At 33.1% G+C, this 13,008-nt stretch overlaps 1 protein-coding gene across 2 annotated transcripts; it reads left to right on the top strand.

The window, feature by feature from the left end:
- The first annotated feature begins 5,579 nt into the window (after positions 1-5,579).
- Positions 5,580-12,896, top strand: LOC148622317 (uncharacterized). 2 transcript variants are annotated; one of them, XM_088572132.1, is made up of 4 exons: positions 5,580-5,764; positions 9,445-9,605; positions 11,731-11,848; positions 12,345-12,896. In XM_088572132.1, the coding sequence occupies exons 1-4, from the start codon at positions 5,600-5,602 to the stop codon at positions 12,819-12,821; spliced, it is 921 nt and encodes a 306-aa protein (XP_088428258.1). In that variant the 5' UTR covers positions 5,580-5,599; the 3' UTR covers positions 12,822-12,896. The 2 variants fall into 2 exon arrangements, with proteins under 2 accessions (XP_088428258.1, XP_088428259.1); XM_088572133.1 differs by lacking the exon at positions 5,580-5,764 and adding an exon at positions 6,962-8,413.
- The last annotated feature ends 112 nt before the right edge of the window (positions 12,897-13,008 follow it).

Below are 13,008 nucleotides of genomic sequence, written 5' to 3'. Positions count from 1 at the left end.
TTATTATCGGGAAATTCTTCACATGTCGTCTTGTTTTTGTCGATGTATGCTTTTAGTTTCTTGGTATTATTTTATCAGAGTAAATATAAATATTTCTATAAATGACTTAATACCAAATGACTTACAAACGATATTGGTACTCTCTTTGTCTTTGAAAGACGTACGGGAACAGAAATGAGTTTGTTGAACGAGTGAATGCTAAGAAATACCCTCCCCCCCCCAATTTCTGATCTGTCTCCCTACACGCACTAATTATCTTTGGTAAAGCAATAGTACAGATGAGTTCATTAATATATTTATTTTCTCTGCAGGGTCTCTAGTTGGATTCTGTGGTGGTTTGTCTTGGCATGGTATAGACTTTAAAAATGCGCACGTCAGAAACGCTTTCTTCATTTTGTATTTAGTTGTGGTGGTGGTGGGGGGGGGGGGGGTTATTTTAAACAACGGTCTCCGATTATTGTATATTAAAACCGCTATGATTTAAAAAAATAATGAAAAATAATAATACTGAAGAAATGAAATCTGGATGGATTACAGTTTTGAACCGCGTTCAAGCGAACCAAACTTCAAACTTGATAGGTTTGCAGCAGCATACATATTAAGGAATATTTCGGATAACCGATATCCTTTTTCAGCATAAAACTAATAAAGTTCAAGATCAAAACATAGACTCTGAAGCTGAATCACGCACGCTGTGGATAATTGTACCTTTATTAAAGGCACACACAAGCAAATTATAAGGAATTTGAATGAAAACGAGAACGGGGGTGTTTTTAGCAAAAACTAGAAATGAATTAACAGTAGACGACAAAAATTTGCTTCGCAAATACATATATGACAGTTCTAACGCTTGTATATTTGTTGTGACATGTATCATTAATTTGATCCTCTATCCTATATAACAACGCCTAGATGAGCTGTCCCGTACTAACATAATCGTGAACCAAGTTACAGCCCTAGATTAATCCTACTAGGAGGAATGATCAGGCCAGCGAAAGCTGTATTTTTATATAGCCTAGCTGGCCGAGTGGTCTATGGCGCTGGACTTAGTGCAGGCGGTGTTGCCATAGATGTCACAGCGGTACGTATTCGAGTCCCGCGGAGGGAACGACAAAAATTTCTTCGCAAATTTGACACAGTTCTAACATCGTTGAGAATTTTCAGGCCCTGCTATGCTTACATTATCTTCCCTGTATCAATTTGATCGGATGGAGCAGTGTAGAGAATAGAGTCGTTACATTCTGAGACGTTTGTATATATATATATATATATATATATATATTTTTAAAATTATTGTTATGTTTCGCACCGTTTTTAACGATCCATCACCCCATATATATATGCCATTACAAGATCTTTCAGACGACCTTTTTTTTAATTTCCGAGATTTTAACATGGCCGCCGTCGGAAAATGAAAATTATTCATAAAAAATAGTCGAAAAAAATCGTAAAAAATAGGAAAAAGATTGTAAAGACTTGATTTTATTTTATAAGAAAACCTATGTGAAGGGAATAGAACAAGCGCTGGGCAGTCTTCCTAGGCCCTAGGTATACATTGCAAAATCGTCTCAAGTGACCACCACCCTTATTTATTGACATACTGATCCATTGGTAGTTTTTACGATCTTGACTATCCTTACGGCACGTACGACCGCCCCTTACGGGGATACTGTTAGTAAATGTCTGTTAGTATGTGGAAGTAGCGGAGTCAAGCATTCGGGGTACCTGACCGAAGAACTTGGTCAGAGTATTATACTAGCGGCTGGGTTGCTCTATCGACGCGTACTCCCAGACCCCACGTTGGTCCGAGGGCGTTTTCCAACTCTATTTGGGAGTACGTCAACCTGTAGAGTGAGTGTACTGATCCATCGTATTTTACGGCCATTTATACTATACATAGAAGGGTATTTCGAGTCAAGTCGCGGTTCTACTTATCACCACAGACAAATTGCAAATCCTATTTGTAGTTTTTATGTAATTATAATGTTCCAAAAACGAAATTGGAAAACTTATTTTATCGGTTTCATCTTCTTATCATTATTACATCAATTCAATCTTCCAAACATTATTCCATGCCAAGAAATACCCCCAAAAATTTCTGGTCTTTCCCCTACGGCACAAATTATCTTTAATTATCTAATTATCTTTGGTAAAGCGATAGTACAGATGAGTTCATTAATGTATTATTGTATTATTCAAATACATTTATACAGATAAAAAGTACAAAATTACATGTAGTACATAACAACAAAACATGATTGAAAGGCTCTGGAAACAATTGTCGCTGCTTTTACAAGTCTATCTCATGTTATTAAGTCCATGCTCTAATAAATGTTTTTCTCGCTGTTAAGAAAAAGTAGCTCATTGTCTAAAATGAATGGCAAATTTAGTTTAAATATTATTCCATTCCGAAGTACTGTATATCTATTGAAATTTTACACAAATCGAAATGAACAAATTCATATATTAAACTTAATTTTACGAATGCGGCAAATCACACTTAGAGACACATGAGAATTCTAAACTTTGATTCATTTAATGATGGCGAAATTGCTCTGTTCGTCATAAAAGATTTTACAGAACTAATAAGCTACATAGTTTTTAGAAACTTTTTGCTAGCAAAAAAATACTTTACTACAGTGTACAAAAGCTACCTTCCAAAAGTAGATTTGGCTTGAGACACAAAGAAAAATCCGAATATTGAATCCTACCAATAAAAGTAGGCAAATTTGCAATATATTCATGCATAGAATTTGTTTATAGTCACTTAAAAAAATAAATAAAAGTAATAGACTCTTAAAGGATAACAATACTTTGGAACAACTTTCTGCTGTATAATAAAAAAAAAACTATCTTCCGTCATGTACCAAGTTATTTTAAAGTTATGTTAAAATAAATTCTAAAGACCCAGAAAAAATCAAATGGATCAATTTTGGATAACAAGGGGTTATCGTTCATTTGAGAAGATAAAATACCAATACAAAATCACTTTCTTAAGTCGCTACTTTTAACACAACGGAAATATCAGTTTATACAAGGTTAGCTGTCTAGTATGCATCAACTCGTTGTGGCTTTTTAATCTAAGAATAAGTTTGGTATAAAACTTTATAGCTGATCTGATCCAAAAGAAGAAAGCTACGATGGAGTTTGATAAACTATTTTGTTTACCGATCGAAAAGTGCAAAATATTTCTCTTCAATGACAATAGTTAATCATCTCCATAAATCAAAACACTGACGGCAAGTTATTGAATAAATTAGCTGATGAAAAATTATTAGATAAAGATATGAATTAGCCATCTTAGGTGATTGGGTGAGTGTGTGAATGAATTTAAAAAAATAATTTAAAAAAAAAACAAAAATAAACGAACACTGACGCTCGAACGGAAGGAACCTGACTAACAACCCAACCAAGTAAGCAACCAACGAATAAATATTATTCAATCTTAAACCAACAAACTGAAAATAAATCAATCAAACGGACGAACGAATGAAAGAAAGAACGCTTGAAACAATAAATTAATATTGTTTTATTACCGAGGGATTGAATGAATAAATGATGATGGAATGAAACAAGATGCTCTCAAGAGCCTTAATCGCTCGCTTTAAAAAAAAATTAAATGCAAAAACTCAAAAAGATGGTCGAACACCTTTGACCAAATTTGCACAGTTGATTTTTGTCATGATGCTGAACATTTTTGCTATAAACGTTAATCATCATTCTACTTAATATGCTAACTGATTAACAGGCTAAAAGTAAACAAAAATATTAAAAATGTAATCAACAGTTTTTTTCCCAAATTTGCACCAATCATAGGTCTTGGAAAATGGTCAAAATGACACTTTCTGGGGACATAATCAATCTGCTTTCGTTTTCCAAATACATTTTGTAATGAGCAAAACCTGATAAAAACGTCAAAAATGACATTTGCAAGGGCCATAACTCCAAGAAGGATCAACAGATTTTCTTGAATTTGCACTGAAAACAGATGTTAAAATACTGAATAATTGATCAATTACATTAACTATCAATCTGCTTTCAAAATAATAGGCAAAAACTGGTAAAACAAGCGACAAAAATATTGGAAAATCGATTTTGTTCCTGGAAGATAAATCACTTCCCGCCAAAGAGCCTCAGATGTCTCAGACTTCTTCTATCTTTTATGGTTATTGAGATATAAGCGAAATTATATGGTGATATCCCTATGTTCTAGTTTTAGTAACAGCGGGCACGTTTTTTGACGATGGACCATTACTGATATAATTTTTGGAGTAGGCACCCCGAGGATGATTGTAACCAAGTTTCATCAAATTCTGTTCAGTGGTTTCAGAGGAGATTTTTTAAAGAGAAGTTAACGACGGACGACAGACGACGGACGCCAAGTGATAACAAATGCTCAAATAGCCTTTTAGGCCAGGTGGGCTATAAAAGCGACCCTTCATGCCATCCAATAAATGTTGAGTGCAAAATAAATCGCGTTTATACTACGAACACATCTCAGCTTTGCTTTAGTTTATGAATAAGGAAATCACATCTGTCAACTGAACACTGACGTATATATATAACATTTTTTTCAAATAAAATGATACAATGACTATCGTTATATTTTATCTGTTGGCTCAGAAGAGCAGACATATACATTGTACCACTGCCACTCGCATAAATATCTATAGTTTAGAACAGTTGGTTGTACTTGTACATATTCTTTACTGGAAACAAGAGACTCCCCTGTGTTAAAGACAAAAAAGGAGGTTCGGATATTAATATTTTCATAAATGGAACTCACAAGTGGGGATTTAATAATGATTTGAAAATCATAGTACAGCTAATGTATCTACCACGACAGAATAAACCACAAATTTGCTTAGTTTGACTAATGCAGCAGCTTTTTTTTGTTTTTTGTTTTCATCAAAAGTGATATTTTCTGGCAAACATTGAGATATTAGTCTTATGTCTGGAATAGGGTACCTATATACAAATTTGAATAGAAAAACTCGTGTTTGTAGCACGGCAATGATATGCTGGATTTTCAGTATGAAAATATATACTGTAGCAGAAAAACAACAACTTTTATGATTATATTGAAATGCTTATTAGTAATAGGTAACAGTATCGCATTGCATATCCTGAGCGGCAAAACATGAATGCTATAAAATATAGTGCATTTTCTTTTTGCCTTTCTGTAAACTAATGTTTTGTCAAATGGTATGAACAATGGCTTATAAAATAAAGCAAACATCACACTATAAGATGCCAAACTTTTTTGAAAAGAAAATCTGACATAATAACATTAAAATGTTCCACTGAAAAGGCTGGTTTAATGAGTGCAAAACGAAAGTGGAAGTAGAGAAAATGGCTATTTATAGTTAAAAACTACTTTTATTTTTTCACATGTCATTAGAAATGCTACATTGTCATTAGTGAAAGTTTTATTGAATCGATTTACATATTTTTTTTAATCTTAAAAATATGCACTTCACTATAGAAATCTATGGGAGAATTAATACGATACTGAGACCGTTAGTATTAATTGTTATTTTCCATGCTCATTCAAGATGAATTACGTAAAGAAAGACAACTCTAGTTTGACTGTTTTGAAATGGCGGCAGAAAGTAGCACAGAAAGAAGCAATAACCCCTGCGATTGCGAAGAAGAAATCAGTCCATTTCGTCGCCATTCCCTTTCTTCTCGAAAGAGACAACTATTTTGCAATTCGAGTGATGAAAACGATGATGTTTTAGCAGAAAACGACACTCGCCAAGAGGTATGTTTTTGTTTTTAGTTTCAGTTCTATTTATAGAACACCTCACTGTTCAATATTGTTGCCGACATTGTATTATTGGTAAGTCAAAATTGCAGTACTAACAGTTGTTCCGGATTAGCATTTAATTTTTGCATCTGGCTAATTATGATCTAAATCAGAAAGGTGTTTTAATCAAGGCTTTCTTATTTACATTTATTATTGTTCATCATACATTTTTACCATTCCAAATGAATTATTATTACTTTTCGGAATGAACATAACATTATACTTTCACACTGCACCTTTTGTGGATTTATTGTCATACATTATTATAGTCCGAATTTCCTCTGACCCTTTTTTTCAAAAAAGAGGAGGGTTGCAGGATCAGAGGAAATTTGGACTAACATTACTGCACGAAACATCAGAAGAAATATTCTATAATACTACCATTCAGAATAAAAATTATAAAAATATTTAAATCATTCAGAACAAATATTACATAACACTTTTACCATTCAGAACAAATATCATACAATACTTTTACCATTCAGAACAAATATTAAATAAGATACTCAAACAACTATCCTATTACAAGACCAAAGAGAAAAATAGTGGAGAGGAGAAATAGCATTTACGAATATTTCCCTGTTATAAAGAAATCCAAATAATTGTAAACTGTTTGCTCTTTAAGTATGAAACATGAAATACTAATCTGTATATATGTTATTAAAGCAAGTTAACTGAATTTTTGGGCCAGGGAAAATTCTGAGCCACTGGCCCCAAATTGCATGGTGCTGGCCCCCCAAAAAATGTAATTTGTAGGGGTTGAAAGTTCGGAAAATGAACTAAGAAATAATTCAAATTACGACAATTTAAGCAAAGGCAAAGTGCATTAATACAGAGAATAAATAAGAACTTTAACCAATTTATTACTCTCACTATATGCATCCTAGAAGTAAGAACACCACAAAGAAGGAAAATTTTTATTTTTATTTTAAAATTTTTATTTTATGATTTTGTTCATTCTTCTTTGATCACTTCCCTGCACATAGCCCTATACACCCCAACTTCAGAGTTGTTAGGGTTTGTTTGTATCTCTGCCTCCTTGTCTTTTTAAAAAGTTCCAGCCCTCTCTCAGGTACAAGATCACAATTAATTGACTTTAATAAAAAAAGATGGTGAATTTTTCTGGCACTTACAGAAGTGCACTTTTATACATGTTTATATACTGGTATGGTGAAGTTTTATTGAGTTTGAAGCGGTGGAATTTTTATGATGTGTCAAAATGGGTCTATTGAAATGCACTATGAAATTAATTGTGTTCCCGTACCTATAAGAGAGGTCACATTTTTGTAAAACATGCTATTTTATTTGTTTTGGGGCTTTATTTCTCAGAATTCATGGAAGAAACATGAAATGTGCTAAAAAAAAAAAAACCTATTTCTTTTCTCATTTTTTTGCATTTTAGTCCAAAAATGTGTTTCTATGGGCTTTTCATTGTAAGAGTAATCAAGGGGACCAAGGTTATAGCGGTAATCAAAAGAATGTAATCCAGGGACAAAGACCAGACATGGAAAACAGACATACACAACAAAGAACATAAAGTAACTAAAATCATACATACAAAGCAACAAAACTCATGATTACTTATGGCATCAGGGTAAATTTGGGCAAATGAGCTAATCATTATCTCATTTTGAGTTTTTTGCACAAACAGTGTCACAATAACAGCATCTAAACACCATTCATAATATGAATATTGATATGAAAAAGAAACATCCAGTTGAGTTCATATGTACCACATAAGCATCAAAATATGCATTTTAAAATATCTTTTCACTGTTTTTTGGCTGTAGGGGTGAAATCTTATTGTAAATGAAATATTTACTAAAACCAACAATTTTTCAACCCTGGTCTTGGCTTGATTTTAATTACCTCATCTGATAGTTTACGCTAAAAGACTGCCTCTGGTTGCTTTTAAAGTACATTTAATGTGTCTAGTGCACTTTGGAAGTAAGTTAGGGTTCATTCATTCCTTTTTAGCTTCTAAAACTGAGTTTTTATTTAAGTACCCCTCTAATGCTCTAACACTGCAGTGCCATGTATTAAAACATATTTCCGTCTTAAATCAGATGGAAACCTGACTAGATGGTGTTTTCTACTTCAGAAACATGCAATGCAATGGAAATTTTAAAAAAAATTGAGAAAATCTGTCAAATATTTGAATTGAGGCTATTTAGAGGACACTTCTTCACCAAATCTGCAAATACACCATTGATATAAAATTTGCCATGAATCACTTGATCAACAAATTTCTATAAAACTCTGCAGTTAGACTCAAAACTGAATAAGCTTTCCACAAATGAAGCATTTATTTTAGTTTAAAAATAAGCCCTTGACTTTTCGTTGTATACGAATATAGTTCCTTTTTTTAGTGTGTTTCTTCCTGATTTTTTTTCATTGCTGTGCTAAACTTTATCGCTTAGTATTTGCTGCAGAAATGTAGGGCAAGGATAAAATTTTAAAGGGATTTTTTTTCATTCTGTAATTTTATGTGGAAGTTGTGATTTGGCCCTGTGGAAGAAGGTTAACATTTAGGACATTTGGCAGTGGTCACTTTTCATGTCTACAGGGTCTTTGAAGCAAAGGTGCTTAAAATTAAAAATGATGGTAAGTTTTTCTGGCACTCTTATAGAAATCTGATTTTATACATGTTTCAATACTGGAGTGGTGAAGTTTTATTGAGTTTGAAGTGGTGGAATTTTTCATGATATGTCAAAATGGGTCTGTTGAAATGCACTATAAAATTATTTGTGTACCTATAATTCAGGTCTGTCTCCGCCATTCTTAATATTAACCGTTGATTCAATTTGTTAACATTGTTGCTATTAACCAATCACGAAGGCTGTTGTATATCTACACTTTGTCGGACAACAATGTTGGTCGAATCGTATTGTACATGGTCCAAGTCATGCTGGGGCAAATTATTCACTTACTTTCACTTCAATGATTTTTAAAAATTTTTTCTAGCACGAGGGAGCGGTCGCCTAAACATTTTTTTGGGCCAGCAACTTCATGTCTTTTGGGAACTTTTAGTCACCCTAATATAAAACTGGTCGCATTTGGCAAGTGGGCGACTGGCCATTTCAGGCACTGAATAATGAGCAGTTAACCATATGCTCAATTTGATTAATACTTGTGCTTAAATTTTATTTTGGATGTTCTAATTCATTGCTTAATTATTAATGTATTTGCTTAATTCTAATTTGCCTATGCTAAATCATTTATGCATATGCATAATTCAAATTTTTACCTATGGTTAATTATTTATGCATAATTTGAATTATGCACATGCATGAATAATAATTCGGGTTAAGGATATGATTTAACATTTTTACATATGCAAAATTCTAATTATGTTCCTTCTTAAATGTTTATGCATGGGCATAAATCAAATTATGCATATATATGCTAAAATATTAAAGCATATCCTTAATTCAAATAAGGCATATGCTTAAATAATTAAGCATATACAGAGCTTAATTTTAGCATATTAATAAATTGAATTTAGCATATGCATAAATACACATATTTGACCCTGATACCGCTCCATACATGTGCCCATTATGGAGTCTGTACGAATTCAAACTAAAATTATTGCACACTAAGAAATATATGTAATTACATTTTTTCATATTTAGGAATCTTGCAGAAGTTCTGAAAGAATACGTCGACGACATTCTCGTGAATTTAAGCTTCCAGACAAGCGGGATTATTGGAACACCATACCAAGCAAGGGCACCCCTGTCAAAAGTTTGCGGTCACTTTCACCCAGAAAATTGGTGAATAATTTGACTAAAATGTGAGTTGAACAGTAATTTTTGGTAATTGCGTAACATTGTCATAAGGCAGCAACCATTTATTTTCTAGGGGAAGCTATGGGTTTATAATCGCTCTCCTGGTAAATTTTTTGCCTATCAAGGGCAGTAACTCTAACATAGAGACAAATTTGACTACAGGAGACTTTTGTAGGACTTATCATAAGAATCATTTCGTCAATTGAAAGTTTCATTCTATCATAGTTTTCAAGATATTGGCTGAAAACTGTAACAAAACAGTCATTTTCCACCTCTCAAGGGCAATAACTCTTACATGTCCAAGTCATCTGACAACTTTGATCCCTTCGAGACTTTTGAAGGCCTTATAATAAGGATCATTCATGACATTGGCTATACCCAACGGTTTTGGAAGAGTAAACAAGGTTAACCAAGATTCTAGTGGAAGTCAAAAGAATGTAATCCAGGGACAGAAACCAGACATGGAAAACAGGCAAACATAACAAAGAACATACAGTAACTAAAATAATACATACAAAGCAACAAAAGTAAATGAGCAACTCTGACTCCACTGAAAACTGGGAGCATGAACTGGGTCACTGGCAGGGTAAACGTCCTCCGCTTTTCTAGAAATACCAGCCGAGTTGTTCATAAAATGTCAAAGTCTCAAGTAGACGGAAGAGGAAAGGAAAACTATGACACGTTGAACAAATCAGTTTTCATGGTGCAGATGGATGCACTGTAACGATCGATGAGTTCATGTTGACGACCATAAAACTTCTATAATGACAACTTTAGTCTTGTAGCAACATAACCCAGATCTAGAAGCCTAATTGTAAGAAGTCTAGCACAATACAAAAGTCTGCATAGTTATGGCAAGCTCTTGCATTTCGTATCAGTTGTGATATGAAAACTCCATACGCAGGTGCTGAAGGGATGTTGCCACAGATGAAAGGAAAGTTGACAATTCTGAATAAAAAGTCATCACGTAAAGTCATAAAGTTTGGTAAATAGTTTCCTTTACTGTCGATCTCTAAGTATAGGTATATGCAAAAGAATACTGTCTGACCTCTATGTTCTATTTTTAGTAACAGCGGTCATCTTTTTTCACCAATCTAAAATCCAAATGGTCATTTTGTTCAGGATACCATGTAAAAACAAAAATACCAACTTTATTTGAATTCTGTACAGTAGTTTTTTTTTGATTTTTGAAAGTAATCACATCAAAAACAGCAAAAAACGTCCAAAAAGAGCAATAACTCCAAAATGAGACAGCAGATTTTCACCAAAATTTAACCACAGATAGATCTCATCATGCTGAATACTTTTAGCCATGTCAGAATTTGGTTAAATCTAACGGTTTTGGAAATATATGCAAAAATCTGCTGTCTGACCCTATGTTCTATTTTTAATAATGGTGGTCATGTTTTTAACAGATCATAAATCCAAACAGTTATTTTGTGCAGGATACTCTAAGGAACAATCGTCTTAAGTTTCATCCAAATCCATTCTGTAGTTTCGGTAACTTAAGTATAATGGGTTGGTACAGATGTGCGGCCCATATCGGTCTACTTTTTTATGATTAGTAATATTTGAAAAGGGTAGGAATTTAGTTGCAGTACATGTAATTGGGTTTAAAATTTACAAATGATAGCCTATATATTTACACCTGGTAATTGATATGACATCAATTGAATCATCCTTAAAATCATCAAAGTAAATAAAGATTAACACTTGACTAATAAGCAGGAAGGGATCCAATTAGCTCCAGACATTCTAATGTCTTTAGATACAATGTCAAATGTTCTGATCAGCATCCTGCTGTTATAGGTAGATACTGATAAACACCATGCATATATATATGAATGGGTTACATAAATGCATTACATTTATGTTAATGGGTGTCGGTTTTTCATTGTCAGAATATATGGATGGGGCGGGTAAAAATTTGTGGAGCCCTTTCATCAGTTAAGTTACCCCCCCCCTCTCCATGGGTTTATAGTTTTGCTTTTACAAATATTTGCAAAAGGTCAACAAACATCACCCTACCGGTACTCTTAAATTTCCAAATTCCTCAAATCTGGAGGTGACCTGGGGACATTATAGACTGGAAATCCAATCCATGGACTAAAAAAAGAATTATGGTTTCAGAACTAATCGTTACAATGCTGAAACTTTCGACTCAGATGATGATTATGATGGTCTAGATGAATTTATTGTTGACGACGATGACGAAAGTGATGACTCGGAAGAAGAACGGAAGCCAAAGGTATACTTTTAATGTTACTGAAAGAAAAGTGATAGTAATTCATGCATTTCACACATCCTTACGAAATGTCTTTTTATTTGTAGTTAGATGCGGTCCTGGTTAACTATCAATTCATGTTTTCAACTGTTCTGAATGTTTTATTGGCATTTAGAATGAATGATAAACAATTTTTTTTTTAAAATAAAAGCCATGCACAACTCAACCTTTCACATTTTGATTATGTCTCATTATATATAATTGACTTTATGCTCTTTCTTATATGGGGTATAAGTTTCCATCATTCCTACAAGAGCCTGATATGTTATTTACAATGAATTTTAACCATGCAGGATGAATTATGTTCATGATCTTATGTTGTCATAAGCACTAATTTTGATTTAATTAATCATGACATTTGCCACACCATGGTTAAAAATACATATCTCATGTAATTATAAAGTACAATGAAAGACAAACAACTGTGAGTTTACTTTTAGAAATAATTTTAATCTTTTAGGGTCGTATTGACAGAAATAGAACCTTATCAGAATCTTCTACTTCTAAACGGCGTAGAATTCGCACAAGATCGAGTTCTGATTCAGATACTGAAATCGAACAACCTCCAAAAGTTCAAACAACTGTCAAGTCAGACACAGGAATAGATAGTGATTCACTTGACTCCTATAATGAAAGTAAAAATTTTGAAACACTGAACAAGTCATGTGCATTTAGCTCTGATGACGAAAGTAACTTTGCATCAGAAGTGAACAAAAATGTTGATAGTTACTCCGATTCTGAGGATGATGAAGATGTATTAAGAACTAATAGCTCTATGAAAAAACGTATTTTTAGTAGCAGTTCAGATTCTGAAGACAATATTCAAAGTTCCTCAAATAAAATACGAAATTCTGCAACTACAAGAGTTAGACAACGTAATGAGGAACGGAAACAAATGTTTCAGGAGTTAAAAGAGTCGAGAAAGAAACTGTTGTAGCATCGAACATGTATTATTTGTTTTGTTTCCATATTTTTGTTATTTTTGTAGAAATAGATAAATTACAAGATCTTAGTCCTCAGTTTGCACATTTGCAAGTCTCATGCAGTCAGATGTGTCTCATTGAAATTTCACAAGTTTCTAGCCTTTATGGAGCATGGTTATATACAATGTCTTATTATCGCCT

This window comes from Perna viridis, chromosome 3, assembly GCF_037379345.1.
Source record: "Perna viridis isolate PV_CMFRI_1.1 ecotype Kerala chromosome 3, ASM3737934v1, whole genome shotgun sequence".
NCBI lineage: Eukaryota > Metazoa > Mollusca > Bivalvia > Mytilida > Mytilidae > Perna > Perna viridis.
Note: the sequence above shows the minus strand (reverse complement) of the source record. Positions and strands in the feature narration are given on the sequence as shown.

What these genes read in the sequence shown, in the direction of transcription:
- LOC148622317 (XM_088572132.1), top strand. Translation starts at nt 5,600, where the DNA reads ATGGCGGCAGAAAGTAGCACAGAAAGAAGCAATAACCCCTGCGATTGC. An exon ending in GTGAATAATTTGACTAAAAT is followed by an intron (nt 9,606 to 11,730) that starts GTGAGTTGAACA and finishes TTATGGTTTCAG; the next exon opens with AACTAATCGTTACAATGCTG. An exon ending in AAGAAGAACGGAAGCCAAAG is followed by an intron (nt 11,849 to 12,344) that starts GTATACTTTTAA and finishes TTAATCTTTTAG; the next exon opens with GGTCGTATTGACAGAAATAG.